Consider the following 24644-nt stretch of genomic DNA (forward strand, 5'->3'; position numbering starts at 1 on the left):
AAAACACATCAAGATTACAGGAGTTGGATTTATTTCTGTAACCTCAGAAGCCTCTTCCAATATTCCAGTTTAAAGGAAGACACCAAGAACTGAAGGATAAATATACAATTAGAGAGATTCCCAGGAGTCAACACAGGACAGGTACTTCACTTTCCAAAAATCATTTAAATCTGAAGAGGATGCCAATTTTGAATTTTAGCTGCAGGAAAACAGTCATTCATTCATCCCAGTAATCAAGGTGAAGGCAAGGCTAGGAGCTTTGGTGTGACAGACTATCTCAGGGTGTGATAAAGTCATTTAGCATAGTGAAAGCAAGCTCAGGCAGGAAAGCAGTGGGAATGGAGAAGTAATTTGGTCAATACCCATGAATAAGGAAGATGGGATTTTACAAAATAAACATTTTGTTTATCAAAAGGTGTCTGAATTGATGTAAATCCCACTTCGACGTTATGAAATAAATATTCTTTGCATTAACATAGATCTTTACATCTTCAAAGTATTGTGCAGGTATTACTAAAGCAAGAAAAAAACGCTTGAACAAACAGAGGAGTCAAATTGTTGAGCAGTGAGAGTGCAGGAGACTGGTTAAGAAACCCAAAAGTTATGAACATTATATTTTCAACTGCTTACAGGCACAAACATTTCCTTGACTCTGCATGTATCTTACTCCCTTCTCATCTCATTAGCAACTAACCACTGCTAACCACAACACAGGTCTTACAGTAAAGCTTTTGGGTATAGAAAAATCTTCTAGAAGTCTAATCTTTCTAATGCTACAAAATCTTGGAATCAGAATCTCCAAACTATGACACTTCAGACATAAAAAGTGTGTTTTTAACACCACATTGCTAGAAAGCTGGTGCTGCCATCTTGTAGCTAAGAAAACACTTGCACATAACCTTCACTCTCACAGTGCACACTGCAGCTCCCAAAAATCAGTCGGCATTCTTTCCACAAAATAATCCCACTTAGACATACCTTGTGCCTAGTAAACACCAGAGGGTGGGAATTGTTATAACTGCTACATGCAGAAATCAGGAGTTCACTTCAGCTGATTTGGTTTGAAGTGAGTTAAGCACTTACTGAGGTTACAGATGCATTAAACAACTGAACAAATACTGACATTTCCTAGCACAGAATGCCTGCATACCTCACCCTACCCACAAATGCCACTTGCTTAGTTACCATCCTTGTGTGTTTTCCTCCAAGTTTCCGAGAGAGGTTACAAAGCTACAGCTTTAATTTTTTCAGCTCTGCCCTCCAGCATGGAAAATTTATTCATAGTGAAGATGCAGATGTGCACCTGTAAAACTGAGGTACACAATTCCGTAACTGTACATAAATAGATGGAAATGAAATTAACTACTTGACAAGTTTTGATTAGAGTCAGGCAACAAACAAAAGGTGATGGCTAAGGCAGTTTTATCATCACCATTCCAGTATCTTTGTTTCATGCTCCAAACCTCAACTTCTCCTTTTATACCAAAAGGCTATTTAAATGAATAACTGCCTGTAACACCTCTGAGCAGTAAGCCAGGAGAGCTAACTACTTATATACAGAAAATTTTATTGAAAGCAGTTCTTCATTCCCTGCAAGAAATCTGCCACCCTAAACCTTGTAGCCTTAGCTCCAAGTCTTGCCGAGTCATGCCTTGACACATCAAGAAGAGGAAAAAAGCTAAAGCATATCTAGAAGGGATTGAAAGGAAAAGGAAAGAAAAGTTAAGAGACATTCATGCTATTTTCCATACCTGTAGAATCAATTCATAGTTCTGTATAATGTTCATTTATGTGAAAAAAAAACCAACCAGTCGAAAAGAAAAAAAAAGGCAAAAGTTAATCCTTGAAGCCAAGCATCAAACTAACAAAAATGTGTAAATAAGGACTCATTTATAAACTTTAATGGGATGGGACATGCAGACAAAGGACATCTCTATATCAATTGTTTAGGTGGAAAAAACAAAAACATTTAGAACTTAGAAGTCATTTCTCAGATGTGCTTTTTAGAGTAGTTTGTCTGTAGTGTTGTCCTCCTTGGCTATTTTAAACCAGACCTAGAGATTCCTTTCAACCAGACTCAGAAATTTTACTGTAAAGCACAAGCAACAGTCCTTTCCATCTCCACAATAAATAATAAAAGTGCATCCTCATTGCCTAAATGTAGTTCAATCAGCTGGGGAAAAAAATCTTCTCTCTGGGTAACAGAGGAAAAAAAGTCTCCCAAGAGCCAGACCCCCAAGAACATACAATTTTGGTATTTAATTGTAATAACCAAACTCCATTGGCCACTAAGTCTGATTTTACTCACCCTCTGCTCCCTGGACTGTCCTGAAGTCTGTGATTTTGCTGACTGTTTCAACTGTTCTTCCAATTTCTGAATTTCCTGCTGAAAATCATCGCGTTCATGTTCCCTTTCTATGGCTTGTTCCTGAAAACACAACCAGAGAGAATCAAAGTATTTTTTAAGATTTCATTACAATCTTGAGTACAAGAGTAATTGCAGGTTTGGTCTTTTTTTTTTTTTTTTTTTTTTTTTTGTGGTGAAGAAACTTAATTTAAAAAATATTTAACTAATTATTAATAATTCACCAGGACTACCTTCGAGTAGTCCTGAAGTTATATATACAGTTACAGGGAAATAAAAAAAAAATAAAAAGCACCGTTTTGACTGCAACATACATATAAACTACAATTATCATTTAATAAAAAGAAAAAGGTATTGTGAAATACTACAAGAACTGAATTAAAAATTTAACTTTTTTTTTTCATTGATGAGACTAGAACACCAAGGTCTTAATATCAATCAGAACTGAAAACAGCCCATTTTGGGAACTAATTTCCATGTCTCAAACCAGGATGAGAATTCATCACCTCCAATCCCTTGGAAAGGTGGTCTCTTACTCACATCCATGAACTGCCGCTGGTTTTTAAGCTGTTTTTCAAGAACTTCAATTTGCTGTTTTAATTCAGCAACCTCCAGTAACTTTGTAGCCAGGTCTTGGTTACTGTGCAGCTGCTCCTCCAGCTCCACCTCCAAAACCTTCATCTGAGAGCGGAAGTTGGAATGGTCCTTTTCTGCCTGACACTGGAGCTCAAGTTTCTCCTTTGACAAAAATTCTACTTCCTTGAGTAGACCTGAGTAAGAACACAAAAATAACAAAAAAGCTGTCAGTGAAGGGGACAAAAGTCAAATGTTTCAGATGAGATTAAGTGTGAGGATTTTGGACAGCATCAAAACAAAGAAAAATATTTATTCCTGAGGTGGGTCGTCTCATCCTACACTGCTCTACCCTTAAATCTCTGCCATCCTTCTGTCTCAAATTTCTCCTTAATCAATCCATCCATCACAGAATTCTCAGTTCCTCTAAACTCTCATGCCAAGATCTTCCTTAGCCATCCAATATCCAGTCTTGGGCAGTTTCTCCATTTCTCCTGCCTGGTGCCATGCTGGATACTGCTGCTGCCATCTGTACTGGTCAGTCTGCATCCAGTCCATCCTTTGACTGGCCACTGGGGCCCAGCCTGACCCTGAACTCAGCTGCTATGAAAAAACAAAGTTACTGCATTTCTCTGAACTTGATGAACACCCAGAGAAAAATCATGCTTACAGAAAGTCAGTCCAGTTCTGAGGTTACAAAGGGAAGAAAACACCCGGGAAAAAAGATGGTACATATTTTCCCTATGCAGACCAAAGACATACCAAAAAGGGAAGCGTGCATAGCTCCAATAATTTAACTTGTCAAAAGTTAATTTACAAACTGCATTTTCAATCAGTTGGATGCACTGAATACACAGTTCAGGAGACCAAAACTGAAGACTCTACTGTGAACACTCTTGGAGAAAAGCTACTTTCATGTGACTATAGTTAGTAACCTGAGCATGAAAAAAAGCCTATTTTGTATCAAAGCAAGGTCCTGCAAGAGCTAATGATTTTACCTTTCAAATGTTCCATTATTCACCCAAAATGTTTTTGGTCAGAAGTTCAAGGTAAGTCTGTGATCCAACAAGGACCTTAAGAAATCATCCAGCCCGATTTCCAGAATGGATAATCTCCATAACTGAAGTATGACCATTTCAATGCATTTGCTTCCTAATCTAATGTCATTACAAGCTGCTTGTACCAATCTTTGCTACCACAGCCTACCCACAACATTTTTTCTAGGGCTTCATTATCCATTATTTAATGACATTTCTAGACCCTTGATACTAATTTAAAAAATCATGAAAATTTCCATGTTCATGGATAAAAAGGTAAGTGTGACAGGCTTGGAATAATGCAACACTTACACCACAGTGAGGATAATGGAAAACAATATCAAGAATCTGAATTCTCTGGCTCTGGAAATCAAAAAAAGCCAGACAAGTAAAACCAAGGAAAGTTTGGGATAAATACATGGACTGCATGAGCTCTTGAGCTCCACCAAAATCCTGTTGTGGATTACAGCTACACTCCAACAACATTTCACTCCAAGCACTAATTATTGCCTATGTAATAACCACAGTGCAATCACTGTGCAACACTCTCTACTTTTTATTTTATTTTTAAATAATCCCAAGTTAATTTAGCTGCAGACGTAACTCAAGCTCTGGCAGAATGCATGAAGTGAAGACTCTCCCCTAATTTCTCTCCCAATCCCTTTGGAGCTGTATTGTACATATCATGTATTATATGTACCACATGATGCAACAGAAAGAAACCACAAAACCCAACAATAGTCTGAATTCCATTAGGACACTCAATCCTGGCCATAGCTGCAGGACAGAGAATATCTCTTGCCAAGAGCTGCGTTTTGCCAAGCAGGAGACTGGAATAATGTGAATAAAATAGCACTCTAGTGTATTTACTAATACATGGTGCAGAGAGGAGGGAAAGCTCAGGTGTTAGAGATAACTGGGCACCCAAGGGAAGGTGATGGATTTAGACTGACCCTGAGAGAAAAGAACAGGTATTTGGGCAAACAAGCACAAGAATTTTGTCTCCTATATCCTAAGAAACATGGTTGATGGCTTCTTTTTTAGCTTCCAGAGGAACACTAGTGCTTTCTGAGGAACAAAATACTGATTAGGTAACACTGACCTACACAGTCACAGTCGCCTGCTCAGATAGGATTGCAAATTAATTGAAAAAAATAATTAGGCAAACAGATTTTATTGGGAATCAGCAGTAATTCAAAGAAAGCAGATATCCAATTTTGGCAACCTCTCACTGCAATCTTTCTGACAAATTTCTCAATTTTTTTTTGTTTTGTTTTTTTTTGTTGTTGTTGTTGGTTTTTTGCCCTTTTTTTTTTTTTTTTTAAAGCACATGTTTCTCAAGTGTATAAATAAGAGTTTCAAGCAACACACCAATAGCTCATCAGCTCACAGATTTGGTTCTTTGTAGAGACAAACCTATTTTATTAATGCTACTTCACACCATGCAATTCCCCTTCGGAAAGGCCCCAGCACACTCCTTCCCACTCCCACCATCACTAGCAAATGCCAAGCTCCATTCCAAAAGAGTTTTAATTAGCAAGGCCATTCTACTCACATTAGTGCTCCACATGAAAAACAGGAGATGTCAGCTTTTCAAGGAATAAGCCCATGTCAATCAACTCCAAACGGTATGATTTCTATTTATTTATGTTTTCCACATACTACAAACAATTTCAAAGCTGAGGAAGAGTACTACAGGTAGCTGGGGTGAGGGAAAAGGGATGGGTTTCAGGACTTGGCCCTTGCAGCAAAAGTAACTCTTCAAGTTCTAAGGAGCTGCTGGCAAGAGCTGGGCTGCAGCTCCTGGGAGAATGTCAATCCCAAAATACACCATAAGCAACTCGGTTTTACATTCCCTCTCATTCAGGGGGCAGTAACAAATTTCAGGACAGTGAGGTGGCTACTAAAAATAGGTTAAAATAAAAATAGTGTTTGAGGGAGATCTGAATAGACAGAAGGAATACAGGAATAAAGATACAGTAGTGGATAAGAAAGCTCAGTGCAGCTTTTTGACTCTAGCAGGAATTTACCTACATAACTTTTTATTCACTTGAGTGATTTGGTTTACTCAGTTCACACACTCTGGGGAAAAGAAAAAGTCCAGAAACGAGACAGTGAATATGCAAGAATCTATGAACATATGTGTGTTTAAATAAAATCCATCTAAAAAACAATAGGAGAATTATATTTTGACTAGACCACAAAACAATCGTGGCAACCATAAATTTATCAGGGCTAAATGTCAGTCACTCAGGAGTTAAGTATGCAAACTTTAGTTAAGGAGGAAAAAAAAAATCCTCTTTCAATTTGGCACCTACAAATTTGACTACAGTACTTGACATAGAAAATTAGTGTATAACTCTATGGACCCTGCCTGCTTATTTCTGTTTTCCTCTTTCATTTCTTTACTAGCCTTCTCTACCCTTCAGCTTTCTTTTTTGCTGACCTACCAATCCATTTAGTTACATTTCTCTCATCTCCCTTAGACATCCTTCAGTTCTTGCTGTACTTTTTTTAGCTCACAGTTTTATGTCACCTCAAATATTTTCCATTTTCCTTCCCTTCTTTAACTTCATTTACTCATTTTGACAGCCCTCTTTGTATCACCAGAAGCTAACAGCCTGCTGGCAACCCACTCCATCCCCTCAAAAAAAAAAAAAAAAAAAGAAGCTGGCAAATACAAAAATAATGGCACAATGTACTGGCAGCAAAACATCTTTTTTGCTTCAAATAGTCATTATTGAATTGAATACTCCTAATTTTGCATCACAGAAGTCATAGCTTTCTTTGGCCAAGATACTTATAAATCCAGTAATCTGCTGGGCCTAATTATTAAGTACTATTCCTTACTGTTAAACCAACATAAAAGTTATCAATTCATTCACTCAGTGTTAGAACACAGCAAGAAAAAAGTCCACACGTCATTACAAACCTGACCCTTCTTTTTGTGCTACATTAGCAACAGGTGTTCCTAGAAATCAAAACACAGACACATGTACAAGACCAACAGGGCATTGTGATCCATTTCATCTTCCAAGCCACCAAAAATGTGTACAGAATACAGATACTGCTGACCTTTAGGCATTTCATCTTCCTTGTGACACAAAGCTCCTGATGACTTTGATCCATGTCTGTGCTGCCTTTACAGGAAGACCCTCTCACCTGTTGAGTTGCTCATTAAGTCATCAAGCCAAACTCTGATCCATGAAGGGAAGACACTGCAATGTGCCCTGACTGGAGAAAACTCTGTTTTGTGCTAAGAATGCTCTACTCTCTACTCACCAAGAATTGCTTGCTCCTGGGTTAGCTCTTGGAAGCGTTCCCTCATGTTCTCCAGCTCCACAATAAGACAACGCTCAGATTCCTCTTTCAGGTTTAAAGCCTCTTCTAATGCAGCTTTTTCTGCAACATAGCCTTCAATAATTCCTGGAAACCAAGTCAGAATGCAAATAAAGCCACAGACAAACTCATCTAGTGGGAAAAAGCAGCTTGTAAACATGAGTAAACAGTTTTTGCCAAACAATGGAAGGTGACACAAAAAGGAAGAAGTAGAAGATAATTTATGTTTATACTACTAGAGCTAGGCTTTTAAAGTATCTTAAGGAATAAAATGTACTAGTTAATGTATATCAGGACTTTATAAGGCTGACACATCACAAAGTGTGTCTCCAAATCTGTGGAATTCAAATGGGGATCATTAAACTTAAAACACATCCTCTGCTAAGGGATGATGTTTAAAGAAACAGAATCTCCAGAAAGTGAGATCAAATGTTAGATTTCGAGCCCAAGAAATCCGGGAAACAGAAAGCACACCATAGATACTAGGAGGAACAAGCTCTGAGTAAATGACAGTGCATTCTCCCTCATTCCTTTCCTTACCCTCTGCCTTGTGAAGCTCTAGTGCCAGCTGGTTCTTGGCCTCACTCTCCTCACTGAGGCACTCCATCAGCTCCTGGTGCTGGCTAACCACCTGGGCAGTCTCCCGATTGCGACGGCTGAACTCCTCCTCAAACTGAGCGTGGTTTTCGTGCATCTTCTCCAGCTGCAAGTGAACAATTCCCCCAGCATCAGACCTCAGATGCAATGTAATAATACCACAGGCATTTCAACAAAAATCTTCTCCATTTTTAAATAACATTTATGCACTGAAGTCCAAATTTTGAAGTTGCATTTTAATACTAAGCTGACTTTGCCCAAAATCTCTGGATGCTTCAGTGAATCCCTGTACTTGCACACCAGTAATTTTCCCACAAGTCTTGCTTAGGAACATAAGTTGTGCATAAAAAGAAATACCTCCCTATTGACTAAACTGTTTAGCTTAACACTTCCTGAGCCACTTGAAATTCAAAGCATCCTTACACTTGAATTCAAGAGATTCAGCCACATCTAGTAGACAGTGAAGTCCATATATCATGGGATTTCCAAGGTACACCACCAGTAAGCCAAGTATGCTGGATCACAGCTTGATGAGGGTCACCTAGAACCCAAATCTGCCATGGCTTGGGCAAGTGCTTTAACCACACCTTAGCTGTGTCTCAGTGGAACCATCATCAGCACCTAAAAGTTAATGTATGCACCTCATTCTAGGAGGGATTTTTGAAGGTGGTGAATATACATTTTACACAGACACATATCTCTAGGCCTTACAAAATACCTAATGAGTAGATTAATATCAGACATGTTTTTCTCCTTCACATCTTCTCTTCAATTAGGGACTTCCTTACCCAACAAACTAATTATCACACTAAATTAAATCCTCAGATGTATACAGTGCTTGCACATCTACCCCAGATGTGCGGTCTAGACACTGCAAAACTCAGTAGGGAAATACTCAAGTTCTTTTAGGATATTAAGTGCATCCCCTTTTGTCACAATTAAAGCACCATACAATCACAAAGACATTTGTTTGCTGCTATCTACATATTCCCCAAGCATTTTGAGACTGGACTGAGTTTTCCTGAACCTGCTTATCAGTGTTGAAAGAGCATCAATGTGAACTGTGATAAAACCTCCTCAAAAAAACTCCTGGTCTCCTGAAGTTACCAAATCAATTTAAAATCCTAGTTTAAATTGGCTTAAGGTGACCAATCCATTGCCTTCCCACAGGATCTGTTAAACAGTTAAATACACAGACTTGAAATTGAGTTCAGAATTTCAGTGTTATACACAAAATCATGAAATGGTTTGGGTTGAAAGGGATCTTTAAAGACCAGCTAGTTTCAAATCCCTGCCATGAGCAAGGACATTTTCCACTATACCAGGTAGACTTGGTACAAATAAAAAAGCTTTACTTGTTTAGTTGACTCTGTAACCAGTTCCAGAAGTCTGTCCACTGCAGTGCGCAAACGATGACAAATTTTCAGTATCGTTTCTTCGCTTTCAAAGGCCAATTCTGGCTTTGCAAAAACACTTTCACATAAGTATTGGCTCAACTCAGACACTTCACCAATCCCTGGAGAAAGCTGGTTGTGTTCTGTCAGAGTTTCATCAAGCAGCTCCTCTACTGAAAACAAGGAAGCTATTGAAAAACACAGAATAGTGACAGCCAGCCACAAAACTGGTCACCCAGATAACTTGGACATATCAACAACTCAATGTTGAAAATTCATGAGGGTTTTTCACAATGGTGTGCTACACATCAAGACCTAGAATGCTGTATTCACCAAGTCCATCTTTCCTGCCCTATAATCAATCCAAGCTTTTCTAACAACATTTTAGTAGTTGCACTATTAAAAGAATTCAACTGAGAGAACACTGGTAGACACCATCTTAAGAGTGGCTCAACATTGAAAGACACAAACACCGCAAAACAAGACATTCTCTTTCTGATCTTCATCCATACAAAAGGAAATGAAAAGGCAGTTTTTCAAGAATGTGAACTGACTACATCCAGATTCACTGATTAGTACACACCTTTTTCTAGGTGATGGTTTTCTTGGACTTTAAAATACTGCATGAATCCCATTTCTTCCATAATACTCTGAGTTTCTTTAGAATCTCCAGAAGCCAGACTGTCATCAAGGCAAAGACCAATCTTGCTACAGATAAGGTCCTGAATAGCTATCGTGGCCTTCACCACTTCCATAAGCAGTTTCAAAACGTGCTGGTAAGATTCACGCAGCTTTTCCCTAGGAAAACAACAGCATACTGAACATTTGAAAAATTGCACACACTTGATTTGAAAGACACTCTGAAGCTACTGTAAACCTGACAGTCTGAAATGGGTATCTGCCATGGTTGGGCAGTTAGCAGTCAAGATCATTCAGATGACTCACAAAGGTGATTTTTAAAGAGCTGGCAAAGCAAAACACCTTTGTCATGTCCACAGGTAGATCACACTACAGTCACAAGCAGCTCAGCCTTCCATACCTGTGGAAGCACCAGCAAGGAAGATACATCTACTACTCCGGTATCAGTGACAGCAAAATAACTAGAGGGTGTTCTGGTGAACCTGACAACAAAAGCTCTCTATTTCTGAAAACACTTTAGTTTTAAGGTTAACACTAAGCCAGTTTCTGAAAGATGAGAGAGGGAACTCTAGCTTATTCAGTATGACAGTTTCTCTACTCCACATGTTCCCATGGCACATCAAACCAGTCCACTCCATCTGAAAGCCTCTTGGTCACAAAACCTCTCACTATTTTTTTAAGTTTTTCCAAGATTAAAGACACCAGAAACCCTAAAACAACAAAGTCTTCGTCACACTGAAAGAAAAAAAGCAAAAAAAACCCCACCCCAACTTGCTCTTAATGTCAGAATAGGCTGATACTTTAAAAAGACTCAGAATAATTTGCATACAAAAGCAATATATCGTCCTCCAACACTAATATTTTCAGCTGGCTTCGTTTTGCCTAGTTATTGATTTCTTTATGAGAAAACAAGCAAACAAATAAACCCCAAGAACTAAACATGATGTAACCAAAGATGAACATACCTTTCCTCCTTGGACTCCTCAATATCAGACCTCAACAAGGCCACCAAATTCCCTCCTTCTTGGTTTTCCCTGATCCGCCGCTGAAGGAGTGTCTCCAGCTCAGAGTTGGTCTGCTCTATTTCATGCTTTAAAGACGTCACTTTCTTTTCCAGCTGTGGAAATACAGTGACAACACAACAAAGTCAACAATTTTACTCAAATTTTGCTTTATAAACTCCATCTGGAAACAAGTTTCTAGAAAAATTACTTACTGCCTTATATTTATTTGTTCAGATGCTACCTAGGCCAGATTAAAACATATGATTAATAAATAGAAATACATACTTGTATGTATATACCCACCTCCACTTTCAGATTTTGCTGCCAAGCAAATTACTGCCATTTTGTTAGAAACTGTCTCAGAAATAAGCTAGCAAATAAGTCAAAATATCTATTTGGGAGAAAACTGCAAAGACAGAAAAGCATTCTGCTCTCAGGCCAACATTCTCAACATTCAGCAAGTACTACAAGAAGAGCTGGAAAGAGTAATGTATTCCCAGTCAGGAAATTCTTAATGTTGCTCTGTTTCCTCCTAGTCTAATATACCACAAGAACTATACCTGCAGTCTCTCTATATAGACATTGAGACAGAGAGCCCTGTGCTAAAATAGAACCCCAAAATCACATTTCAAATCTAGGTTTAAAGTAGTTTCTCCACACCTGGACAATTATTGCTTCCCTTTCCTGCAGCAGGGCTGATAACATTTCTTGTTCCTTTTGGTGAGCAGCCTGTGCCTTCTCCCTCTCCTCAATCAACATCTGCTCCTTGTCATGTAGTGATGTCTTTTTTTCAGCTTCAAATTCATCCTGCATAAATCACATATACTTGGATTCACTGAGGGAAGAAAAAAAAGCCCAAGCACCACCACCACCCCCCTCCCAAAAAGCCTCAAACATCCCCTGTATTTTTTCTGTATATTTTAGAAGTACACATTTTGCCTCTCAGAATAAGCAGCAACTTCCATATCAACACCTCCAAACAACAAAATTATGCATAAACTGTGATCAAAATCAAAAGCAGTGTGGCCAGCAGACCAGAGCAGTGACCGTCCCTCTGTACTCAGCACTGATGAGGCACAATTTTACCTGTGAACACCAATACACTCCAACATGATGGCAACCTATTTTTTACATTGGCAAGTCAAGAAAACTTTTTCTCCATGGCAAGAAATAAGACTTCAGAGCAGAAGTCCTGCAGTCACCTAAGCTGATATGGATCCTTTGCAGAAGACTGAGCTAGTCTTTGCCATGCTTTAGCAGCTGGGAAGGTAAAAATGAGCTGACACAAAGGGGTAGGATGACTTTCCTTGACCTAGAACATGGCATTTGTGGACAAAATCTCTGAAGAAGCCTGCTTGTTCTTGTCAGAAGCACTTAGAGTATGTCAGAGCACAGAGAGCAATTCTGAACACTTCAAATCTGCTAGGGGAGGCAGAGGGAAGAAACAAAGGGAGCAGGTAGGCATGAAGACAAGTGCACAATCAGCACAGGGGAGTGGGAAGGGAAAGGATTGCAAAAACCTGTATTAGCCTACAATACAGCTCAGCCTGACACTGCAAAGAGATCCAGCCAGTCTCTCTGGGACAAAACACCAGTCATCAAGTGCATGAGGTGAAAAACCCAACTGAATCCAGAGACAGCTGTACCAGCAGGGGAATTAGCCCTGGAAAAAACCCCAACAAAAAGTGAAGTTTCTGGTATTGCAAATGCTAATTAAAGCAGCGTAAGAGGAAAAAAGCAGAGATAACTTCTGGAGTTTCTCCATAACACTCAGTCCAGTCTCAGCTTCTGTGGGCTGAAGGCTGGGGTTCAGCTGAGGACAGCAGTGCCAAATATACCTGCAGCAGATTTTCAGGATACACTTGTGCCCTCTGTTTCAAAAGACAGCTGCAACAGCCAGAAAGAGAGGTCAAATAGTGATCAGGACTACACAGAGGGCCAGAGGCAGCAACCACAATGAAATGTGGTTGAAAATGCTTATCACAATGTTGATCATGGTGAATCAATGAAAGCAGAGATTAACAACAAGAGTAACAACGAAGTATCTCACAGACAAAGAGTTCATTGCCATCACACACTTGGTAAAAGCTCAGATAATGCTGAATATTTTGCCACATACACATAGTATGTGCAGTAGATATGGGATGAAAGGCCAAAGGCACAGTCTCTGCAGACACTAAGAAGAACATGTTCAGTTTCTCACTTGAGACATTTACACATGGAATGCTGCTCAGAGCATGTTCCACTGTCTTTTTTGGTCTTGGCTAAAGTACACTTCATATCCAGTTCAGGACTTTCTGACAACCCTGTTGGTAAAGACCACTGCTCACAGAACACTGCTTTATTTCCAGGGCTGTTTTTCTAGTCCTAACATTGGGAAGCATGGGAGGGATCTCACTCAGACTGCCATTTTAGAGGCTGAAGAACAAAAATCTTACACCAACTGCCCTTTTTCAGTGAAACACACTCCCACTGCATACTCAGTAGTGCATTTTCACCAGAGCCTACCTTCAGCTGTGCAATCTGCTGCTCCAGCAGCACCTCTGACTGACACTTCAACAGCTCAATCTCCTCCTGGAACTGAAGCTGCTGCTTCAATTTTACCTCCTCAAACTGAGCCAGAAGAGCTTTTCTCACAGATTCTACTTCAGTAGCTGATGCAGAAGCATACAGCTGCAGACAAGAAAGGAACATAAAATATTTCAATTAAGCAAAAAAAACGAAACCAAACCCATCAGGCTAAACCAAATTCTGAAGAGTACATTCACAATCCTCAAGGTCACACAGGGCTGCTGTCTATCATCCTGCTGAGTAAAGAAAAAAGCAGGTTGATAAAAATAGATAAGAAGCAACCAGGCATTAGGTATCAAGTATCTCCTGTATTCATGAGACCATCAGGTCAGACTAACAAAGTATTCCTGACTTATTCTTTCCAACAGATACTTCTCTAAAAGAAAATTAAAAAAAAATAAAGAGGAAAGAGGGGGAGAGAAACACAGAGAGAGGGTATTTTGTTAAGATGTGATTTCCCTTGTTCAAATGGGAGCAAACATTACACATCTCTATTTAATGAATTATCCTGGGATACAATAGTGAAAGGTTTGAGAGATTTTTGTTCATTCAGGGGTTTTTTTGCTACTATTCTCTCTAAGAAGAGTCACTGTAGTCATCAGAATAGACAAATTCTTTTTCTAGGATGATGTGCTTGAAGACTGAATAACCATCAGAACCTCCCAGGAAAATAATGAAACTTCTTCCCCAGGGAATCTGTTCTTCTGAAAGTAATTTAAGGATGATTTGGAACATAATCAAATTTTCAATTTAGTAAGCAAAAAAGCAATAGTCAGTAATATTTTAACTTCATGTGTTTTGTGGTTAGAGCTGGATAAAGCTCATTTTGTTTTTGACTTTTCCTACTATATGAGTGCAATATATAACACCAGAGGCTGCTAGCATCTGCAGAAGTCAGATTGTATCCTCTTATTATTGGCACTATTAAAAGAAATCCAAAAACCATCTAGACATACAGGTTTATTTCTAAGCTTAATGAAATTGAATTTACTTTATGACAAAACATGGATTATTTTGGGTTTAGTTATTAGCAGCATTCTGACCTCTTGCTCACGTTCATGCTGTGCTTTTAGTTTCCCCAGCTCTTCTTCCAACTCCTTGGAGTACTGTTCCTTATGTTCCCTAATATCTGCCTCATGAAGATCCTTCAGCTCTTGGAGTGCTTTCCTGTGGCTTTTCTCCATCTGCAGCACTTCCTCACGTAACAGATCCAGAGCCAGACGTTTTTCCTCTTCCAGCAACTGCCTTTGATTTCGAAGAGCTGTGTTCAGATCATCCTGTGTAAGCATTAATTTTTAAAAAAAGGAGGGAAAAAAATTAAGTACAAATATCTTTGCAACCCATTTGTCAAGCACATGTCCTGCTGGATCAAAGCTTTTAAAGTAAATAGGAACAACACTGTTTCATGAAGGATCAGCATACATACATATACATACTCTCTAAAGCAATTAAATGGGTTTATTTTTCTTATCTAGTGTAAGTTTTATTCAAAAGGCTCTTTAGACTGCTAGAGATGTGTCTTAACCTCCAGAATAGCATTTACTTTGGTTTAATCACTTTCTGAAGAATTACACAATAGCTCTACTGGGGAGAGATGATCTGAGCCACAAAATGGAGACCTTTCTAATCTTAAAAATGTTAAGATATACACCCCACTTGTACCTTTTCCACAAATGATATAGAAAACTCACTATTTGAGTTTTTTGAGCATTTGGGGCAGGAAGCAACAGATGGATTTAATTTTCAGCTGGAGTTTGCTGTTTCACTTCATCATATGGCCACACACAATGTGTCAGTGCTGGCACAAAGAGGTTGTGAAAATATCCCCTGAGAACAAAGGAAAAGGTGATCCCACACAGTGTGTCATGAAATTTTACCTCCTAGGCCAGGTTTTCTTTCTGACTCACCTTATGAGCTTCTTCTGCTTCAAGAGCCATGGTTCTAAGCCTTTCCATGTTAACAGTAGCTAGCTCAATTTTCAAATTATTTTGGGAGAGCTGAAGTTCTTCAGCATGCTTTAATTTCAGCATCTCAATCTCCTGAAGCATTTGTGCCTGATGCCTTTTATCCTGCTCTTGCAGTTGCTCCCTGTGCTGCAGCTGTAGCTTCTCCAGAGCCTGAATGTGTTCATCTCTTACAGTCTGAATTTCAGATAGGTAGGAAGACTCCAAGGAATCCAGATTTGATAAGTGTTTAACCTCCAGCTCATCAATTTGGGCCTGATGCTTTGTCTCCAGTTCAGCAACACAACTTTCAAGTTGAATCTGATGTTTATTTTCCAAGGTAGATTTAAGTGTCTCAATTTCAGCCTGATGTTTTGCCTGAAAATCAGCTGTCAGAGACAAAATCTGCTCCTTATGCTTCTCCTGTAACTGCTGACTTTGGAGTTCCAGCTCATCCACATGTTTCTTTTTCAGCTCTTGGAGAAGAATCTCTTGCTCAGTTGTGAATTTCTGAGTCATTGCTTTGTGTTCCTCCATAAACCTGTATTATTTCCAAGAAAATTACGAGACTATGGTCAAAAAAGTCACTGGTTTTTGTTTGGTTGGTTTTTTCCTAATAATTGAACTAATAAATAATAATCCAAGGAAAAATAAATAGACCTTAGCCTCCACAAGTTTTACTTAATGCTTCAAATACAGAACTAAATTCAAAGCAAGCCACAACAATGATTTCATAGCCACGTAATTAAAGGTTTCTGCAATGTCACTTGGGAGTATCTGGTTATTACTAGAGAAACTGGCACCCTTATTAACTTACAAATACAGAGCAACGTGTCTGAGAAACACTGCCATGACAGTACCTCATGGTGTACACAGTGCTACAACTCACATGTGCTCTCTGCAAATAAATGAACTGTCATAACAAACACCTCTAAAAACATCTGGTAAAGACAGACATAAAACCACTGTGGAGGTGTTATGTGAGATACTTGGGGGCTCCTCCAAACCCAGCTGAGTTCTGCTTAAAGCCTGAGGCAGATTTAGTATCTGATGCACTGCCATTTACTGCAATCAGTAACAACAGTATTTTTGCACGCAAACACCAGTAACTCAAAAAAAACCCCAGTTATCTAAAAGTTAAGTTGCTGCTTTCAGTGTTTTCTTACAGTCATTATTTCTCCAGTCCTGTTGTGTGAACATATTTTTGGGGAGGGAAGAAGGCATAAATTTGAAGCAATGCCTGCAAATGCCAACAGTGTGGTTGTTTACTTCCTGTCATTCACTTAAAACAACAGGTGTAGGAAGGGGAAGAAAAACAGTAGTTCCAGGCATCTAACCAGAACTGAAGAACACTAAAGGGGGCCCCATCAACCTCAGTATTCAACGGTCAGCACAAGCTTCGTTCACCAGGAAAAGTTTCTTTACATTCATTTGAATTGTTTAAAAACCTTTAGAGATTTTTTTTTTCCATTTTTATATCCTGTCACTGACACTTCTCTTTGAAGGCTGGTATATGACCTACAGCTGTGTTGTACTACTTTAGCAGGCAAAAACTGAGTAGATTTTATTTGCTGGACTAGAGGAAATGCCTTTACATGAAGCAAAATCTACAGATCATAATAGTTCTGCTGTTCCCTGGGACAGCAAGCTTTACATATCTAAGTCAGATAGTGCCATCAAGTGACTACCTTGCACTAACACTCATTAAGTTGAAAGTAAGACAAAGCAACTCTAACAGTGAGTGAACTTCTAAGGGAAACCTACTTGTTTTGTGCTTCCAGGAGTTTCAGGGCACATTCTTCCTGCAGGCAGAGTGTGGTCTTTTCCATTTCTTTTGCCATGAGGGCTTTGGCTGCCTCCAGGTCAGCCTCATATTGCTGCTGAGCCTTCTGCACAGCCTGGGCACCTGCAAGGCTGTCCTCCAGCTGCTGCAAGTTGTTTTGCTGCTCCTTCACCAGCTTCTCTAGCTCTAGAATTTTGGCAGCTTGGTGATCTTGGAGTTGAATCATTTCAGCTTCACGCAGTTCAAACTGTTTTTGCAAGTTCTGCTTCTCAGATTCTGCTTTGGTTTGCAGTTCTATGTGCAATAGTGATAACTTCTCTTCTTCTAGGATTCTCTGGGCTTCACTTTCACACTGCCATTTCTTCTCCTTTTCTTTGTACATATTCTCTATTTCCTGGACTTCTTTTTTGTGATCCTCAGCAATTTTATATTTTACCTGTGAAGACAATTATTTAAAGGAAAAAAGAATAAACCACCAAAACCAAACTGAAGTGCATGAAGTGAACACTCTCAGGCATTTAAGGTCTTGGAAAGATTAAATTCCTGCAGTGAAGTAACCCTTCCTAATGAAAGTAAGGCTGAAACGACAATTTATAAACTGGCATGCACTAAATTCAAGGCATTATTAAGAATTAATATGGGTTATGAAGATAAGGAAAAATTAAGGCAGAATTCTAGAATTAATATGGTAATCTATATGTTGATTTCTCTTGAGGTCATTTATCTTCTTTTCAGGAGTTCCATTTCCAGAGCTATGGGCATAGGAGTTTATACTAGACATGAATGAAAATCCCTTTTAAAGTTCTCCTTTTAAAAGCCACATAAAAAGCAAGTAGCACAAAACTAGAAGCCAAAGTAGCAAATGATTGCTCAGTGACAGAAGGCAAAAAATTACTCCCTCTGGCTTTCTCTATCAGTTTCTAAGCCTGGGAAAGGAATACAGATATCTATGGCTTTTTTAAATAGGGTGGAAAGGAGGACTTGATAAATAAGAACTTCACCCATCTAATTCTCATAAGCATTTCAAATATGCAACAGTTGAAGCAATGAATTAACATCCAATCTAAGTTTATCCTCAGATGGAACAGCTGATTTAACACGTAAGGGTTAAAGAGGTACCATGTATGATTGTCTCAACTCTAAGACTTTGAGGTACAAGAGTTACACCAAAACAGAAGTGTATTCCAACATTTCTGTCTACCCAGGCAAGCCCATTTAAATCTTGAGCTACCTTGCCCAAACCAGAGACTTTTAAATGCAAGTGCTGCCTCTCCCTCCCTTGGCCTTCCACCAGACAGGAGCTTGTCCAACGCTACACAGAACAGTTCTGTAGTACAAATCACCTTTTCCATTTCTTCTTTCAGATGCTTTTCATTTTGCTCAGAAAACTCCTTTTGTTTTACAATCTCTTCCTTTAAATGCCTTATTTCCTCTGAGAGCTCTGCAATATGCTGTTTCTCAGAGCTGGAGAGAGCAAGCTTGGCTTTGTGCTCTTCCTCCAACACAGACACTTGCTCAGCCACCTCCATCTCAACCTGACATGCTACATCTTGAGCACCCTGGGGACACAGTTTGGTCATTCCTGGAAAGAAAAAAAAAAAAAAAAAATTCAAGCCAAACAATAAAACAGCATTCTGGAATTGATTTTAACAGCTCCTATTGTTGCATAGAAATAAAGGTGTATGCTGTCAGCTGTGCAATTTAACAGTAGCCATGCTAACCACAGGACAAGGAGAACCCCTCAGCTGGATAATTTTATACTCTGTTCCATTTTATCACCACCTTGGGAATTAACCAGTATTAACACACACAGAAAAATCATAAAATCTGTGGCAGGACCTCCTTCCTTATCTACAAGAGGAGCAGACTTTCTTTCTGGGCAGTGTAATGGCAGATTTATGAAAGATTTATCTCCTCTTCTGCACATCATATTTACATAAGGGATTTCCCCAAAAGTCAGATGGGCCAAATCTCTAAACATACCAATTTAGGCAGTTTTGATATTCTCTCTAGTATTAAAAATAAATAATTGAAGGTAAAAAAATAAAAGTGCAAATTTAAAAAGCTTAATCCTTTTAAGCAACATACAATGGAATACAATTATAACCATGTGTGTTAAATTAGCTAACTAAGTTATGTACTGTTAGTCCAAATGTTTGTATGACAGTGCCCTTCTAGGCATCAAAAATGGAAATCTGATTCATTCCTTTTAGTAACTGCTCCACAGTCCTAGGAGTTTTTACTACAGAATAAACAACTTCAGGTCACCACATTTCTGGAAGTGCAACCCAACATGCCCATAAGTGCTTGATGAAAGGGATTAACAGCTGTTAAATGTTCCTCATAGTTTAGGGTAGATTATTAAGTTGAAAACCTCTTCAGATAAGCTTAAAGAGAAATATAAGCCACACAAGCAGCTTACTGCTTCCCTTCCCAAGGTGTCAGATCATCCTACCTTTAGAATGTTCTTCTGAAAGTTGGGCACGGAGCTGCTCAAGTTCTGAACAATGCTTTCTCTTCATGGCCTCAATTTCTGTCACATATTTGTCTGACAGGTCCACCTTCATTTTCATCAGGTCCTCTTTATACTGAAGTGCAAGGGAAGATCTCAAGGAATCCAATTCATGCCTGTGTTGCTCTGTAAGTTGTAGCTGCAAACAGGCAAGTTCTTCCTACAGAAATAAAGGGTTAGGAAGAGATCTTTAGCTTCTAAGAAACCATGATGAGAATCTTTCAATGAGAGAATGGAAAGGGAATTTTCCTAACTCTTAGTCAACTTGAAACAAGTTGAGCAAAAAATGTTGAGCTCTTCAGTTACAGCAAGGTGCACGAAAATAGGGGCATAAATGTAAGAGGGGCCAAATTGGCATCTTGGCTTGAAGATAACAAGGACAGGTACAATTACTACCAGAATTAAAGAAAAGAGAAACACTACGAATTCTGCACTTTTGTAGAACTGATAAGCTCCTTACTCAGCACAGGATAACCCAAACAGCACATAAAATTACAGAACACTGTTTCAGCTGTTCTTACACTACAGCCTCTCTGAGGCTGAGAGCTATTTAAACTTGGTAATTTACAATATTCTTGTCAAAAATAATTAAGCCCTACTAAACATCCGAAAGTACTCTTTGTAAGAGCTATGAATCAGACATCAGTTTTCATACAGGTCATGTAAAGAACAGTAGAACTTCTAATATATCAAGAATCCTACCTGTTGTTGTTCAAGCTGTTGGTTTAGCTGGCCAAGTGCAACACTTCTCTCTTTCTCAGCAGTCTCTTCAAAAAGTGTGACAGAAGAACTGAGAAAAGGGTTTTCAAGTTTAAGACTGTGATATGTCATGAATCAAGTTAAATTTACCTGATGACTTATGGTGTAGTACTGAAAGAAGGCAAAGAGCAACTATAACAACTGTTCAAGACTGACCCATCACCTAATGCTTAATCCCAACAGGTTTAAGTACTAACAACATCTTTTATGTTAAAGAAAAATAAAATGGAAACATGCTGTCATAAAATGAAAGGAAAAAGATCAGATCACCTGATGTCCCCTGCTTGATCTTGACTCATTTCCAGCTCTGACAGTGAACAGTCTGTCAGCTCTTGCTGTTTCTGACGCAACAAAATCAATTCTTCTCTGTAGTTTGCTTCAGCAACAATTAACTTGTTTTCAAAATAAAGTCTTAATTGTTCCAATTCAGCTTCATGCTCCCTGTTCCTCTGCTGATGCTGCTGCTCAAATTCTTGTTTTAAACACTCTATTTCTTTTACTTGTGATGCTCGAGCTAGGAGCTGCTCTTTTAGTTCTGGAAAGGAAGCAAAACCAACACAAGCACTAAGAACAGATAGCTTTAGGCTGAGTTATTCTGTGAAGATTAGACTTAGTTGCCAAGTGTCAGTAGTTTAGGAGTGGCATTGCCCCATTAATATTGCCACTAAAAACACCATGAGCCACTCCCTTCTCAATGGGAGTCACAAAAGGCAGAGATCACAGGTTGAGGTAAGAACCATTTATTTGAAATAGTAATGAGATAAGAAAAATGAACTTCTGAAAGACAAAAATTCCTTTCTCTGAAGACATTCTCAGTTACACTGCATTCAGAGAAACCATCCTCATGCTGAGAACCAATATCACCAGCACATTGTTAGCTCTCCTTGTTTTCTTGCAGTCCAGGATTAGGCTGGTAACAAGCAGAGTCCTGCACTACTGGTTAATCTTTACACCTGCTTGCTGTTGTAGCATCCAGAAGGAATAAATCATTCAGGAACATTTAATTTGCTTCAGGCAAAACCATCCAAACAAAACCAAATTGAGCATAAACTGTGCAGACACCCAAAAATTGCAGTAAGGAAAATAAAACCAACTCTGGAGCACTTCAATGATGGTTTGCTACTCATTGTGCACTCAGAGGCTGAACTGAATGGATTAAAAGAATCAATCAATAAAACAGGAATGCAATAAAAAGGCTTCCAAAGCTGGTTCAGCAAGCTGCTCTCCTTCCAGAGAGTGAGAACAATGGCCAGCATTGCAGCCTTTTCATTAGCCCTCTAATGAAAGCTTTCTTCACCACCTTCTGTATTAATGCAGCAGTAGAATTTTGGAAAGTTAAAAGGTAGGAAAAAAGGGGGAAAAAAATCTCAAGAGAGATGAATTTTCCCAGTAGCTCAGCTTTCCAAATAGTTCAGGTTAGTTAAATATCCAAAGAATGAACTGAAGAGGGAAATACATTTCAAGAAGAAAGAACTTGGAGAAGTTCCTTTAAAAGAAACAGCTTGCCTGGAGAAAAGCAGGTGCTTATGTTACACAAGAGAAACTTAAGAAACATTGATGGAAACAGAGGATGCCATCCAGGAGCAACACAACTGATGGTCACAATGTGGTTTTTCTGTAGCAAACCAGAAAATGCACTTGTGGCACGAAAATATCCTCACAATGAACACCCAAACAGAAAGACTAAGAGAAGAAGTAAGTGTTGGACCAGGTTGGATGGGGCTTGGATGGTGGCAGGTGTCCCTTCCCATGGCAGGGATTGGAATCTTGGAGGTCCCTTCCAACCCAAACCATTCCATGATTCTGTGAAGTAAGGCCATGGTTGAAGCCTGCTTCCAAAGGGAGGAGCTGCCAGGCATGGGACCAGAGGAATCAAGTGAGAAGAAGGGACAAGGAACACCATCAAATCCATTCAAATTCATAGATCTGAATGCTACCATCAATTCAAATGCATGATCAAATCATCACTCAAATGAAGAACAGCAGAATAAAAACGCCTCTAAGATCTCACACACCAAAAGAGATCCTCACCTGGACCATGGGCCTGTATTCTGGCCTCACCACCTTCAAGAAAAATGAAGAAACAGAAAGAGTCCAAAGAATGGGATTGTGAGTGATTAGAAACATGGAAAATGTGAAATTTTAAAGGTCAGGGCTACAAAGAACAATTCCAGCAAATACTATGAAGTGCTATGTACTATAATTCTGTAATATCAAAACAAAAAGATGAAATAGTGAAGGTAAAGTCTGCCTAGATAGAAAAAAATTACTTAGTAATAGAAGAATATACTACTAGAAAAATAAAGAATATACTAATAGAAAAAATACTTTAGTATATGACCAAACCAAGCAAAACCCAAATACACTTCAAAAGCTACCTACAGTTATATTATCCACAAAATGTGAAATCGTATTTGAAGTATGTTACGTGTGCCTTCTGTTCTAACTACCCCAGCAGAACTCAAGAACCTCATGTCAGAGCCTCAGCACAAGGAGAACACTGGCAGAGTCATGGTCTCCAGGTTTTGTTTCTTCCTCCAGAAGTTCTTTAATGTGTTATACATGTCTGTGCACACACATCTAAGACAGGTTATATTTCATTTCAGAAGTCTATGTCATCTCCAACCAGTACACTTGCAAAACTGGCCGTTTTATTTAATAAACCTGGATCTTACAAAAGAAATACAAATAGGAGCATGTTACTGCACTGACCAGCATTTCCTCCAGTTTTTAATTACAGGATACTTAATTTGACATTTCAATCAAAACCCTTTTGTTTTCACTAAAGATTTTTATAGTGTGCAGGAGGGAGTGGAAAGGGAAAGGAAAAGCACAGGAGTGAACTTTTCCCCACAGTCACACCATGCTTTTTGACACTGCAGAACCTGTCATCTGACACTGACTCGCCTCAACCTACAGACAGATCATTGGGCTATAACCTACTGACACTGTGGCCTTCCTGTACGTTTCTGGTACACAGTTAAAAGCATTTTGTGTCAAAAATGTATGAAGAGGAGACAAAAAACAAAATGTGTCAGTTGTGAACATACCACTTAGCTCTTGTCGATTCGCTCGGGTACTGTCAAGCTGAGACCAAAGCTGCCTGATTTCTTCTTGTGACTGAGCCTTGAGTTGCTCATGCTTGACCTGAAGTTGGTCCAGCTACAAAAAAAACCCCAACATGTTAAAACCAAAAAAAACCACCCCACCACAACTTGTTAAATGATTTTGTTCTCAGGGCTTATTTTACACGCAAGAAACACTTCTGTCAGAAATAGGTGGAAATAGTGACAACACCCCTCTCAGCTCCTGACAGTATCAGAGATACTGAGTAGCAGCATCTCAACTATTACACCCACTCCTCTGAGAGGGAAGAATTTGTTCCTGATGCCATAATTATCTTCACTGGCAAAAAAATGAGCCAGATAAAAACAAAATGTGAGAACCAGAAAATTAGGAATATAAATACAGAGGAAGAGATGTCACAAAATGGCACAAAGGCAGCTGTACTCCAAAGATTTTGAACTCCTGTGGACAATCCAAGAGTATTTATCTGCCTCACAATGCATTTTGCTTTTTCAATAACATCCCTAAATACAAACAGGTTACCCAAATGATATGTATATGGTCTAGGTGTTGTTGCATAAGAGTAATCAACTACTCTGAACAAATAAAGAAATGTCATTTACCTCCTTCTGAAGATCCTGCTCTTTTTCTTGGCTTTTTGTCTTTAGGTCTTCTAGGAGTTGGTTATGTTCAGCCTGCAGCTGTTCCTGTAATTCTGTGATGGCTAATTGGTGTTGCCTCTCCAATTCTACACTTTTCACTAAAATTAAAAATGTGTTCTGTTACTCTCTCGTCCTGGTTAATCAATAACCTGCACAACTTCGGTACAACAAAAATAGAAATGCATGTCTCTGGCTAAAGCACTAGGTTTCAGGGAATCACAGAAGTGCTTGAACAGCAAAGTATTTGAAAGTCAAATGTTTCCATGCACTGTTTCATAGTTCTCTGCATCCCACACTGTTAGTTAGCCAAGAGACAACCATTTGTCCCCTTAAGCCTTAACTATTCACAATCCAAATGCAATTTTTTTGTTAGAAAAAGCCTCTATTAATATTAATCACA

The 24644-nt window shown here is 38.9% G+C and overlaps 1 protein-coding gene across 8 annotated transcripts in view; it reads right to left on the reverse strand.

Moving 5' to 3' along the window:
- The window catches only part of PCNT (pericentrin), a 70950-nt gene that overhangs the window by 28296 nt on the left and 18010 nt on the right, over positions 1 to 24644 (reverse strand). For 3 of the 8 annotated variants that reach the window (XM_066322482.1, XM_066322481.1, XM_066322487.1), the window contains 20 exons: positions 24206 to 24342; positions 23567 to 23678; positions 22548 to 22580; positions 20787 to 21051; positions 20460 to 20547; positions 19701 to 19917; positions 18589 to 18827; positions 17227 to 17681; positions 15427 to 16003; positions 14563 to 14796; positions 13457 to 13621; positions 11609 to 11755; positions 10910 to 11061; positions 9889 to 10103; positions 9267 to 9493; positions 7855 to 8017; positions 7258 to 7401; positions 2906 to 3135; positions 2309 to 2428; positions 1752 to 1772 (listed from right to left, as the gene is read on the reverse strand). In XM_066322482.1, the coding sequence (XP_066178579.1) occupies positions 1752 to 1772; positions 2309 to 2428; positions 2906 to 3135; positions 7258 to 7401; positions 7855 to 8017; positions 9267 to 9493; positions 9889 to 10103; positions 10910 to 11061; positions 11609 to 11755; positions 13457 to 13621; positions 14563 to 14796; positions 15427 to 16003; positions 17227 to 17681; positions 18589 to 18827; positions 19701 to 19917; positions 20460 to 20547; positions 20787 to 21051; positions 22548 to 22580; positions 23567 to 23678; positions 24206 to 24342 (3941 nt within the window). The remainder of the gene's footprint in view (positions 1 to 1751; positions 1773 to 2308; positions 2429 to 2905; positions 3136 to 7257; positions 7402 to 7854; positions 8018 to 9266; positions 9494 to 9888; positions 10104 to 10909; positions 11062 to 11608; positions 11756 to 13456; positions 13622 to 14562; positions 14797 to 15426; positions 16004 to 17226; positions 17682 to 18588; positions 18828 to 19700; positions 19918 to 20459; positions 20548 to 20786; positions 21052 to 22547; positions 22581 to 23566; positions 23679 to 24205; positions 24343 to 24644) is intronic. The other 5 variants (XM_066322484.1, XM_066322483.1, XM_066322485.1 and 2 more) reach the window with 5 other exon arrangements.

The sequence above is a fragment of the Sylvia atricapilla genome, chromosome 7, assembly GCF_009819655.1.
Source record: "Sylvia atricapilla isolate bSylAtr1 chromosome 7, bSylAtr1.pri, whole genome shotgun sequence".
NCBI lineage: Eukaryota > Metazoa > Chordata > Aves > Passeriformes > Sylviidae > Sylvia > Sylvia atricapilla.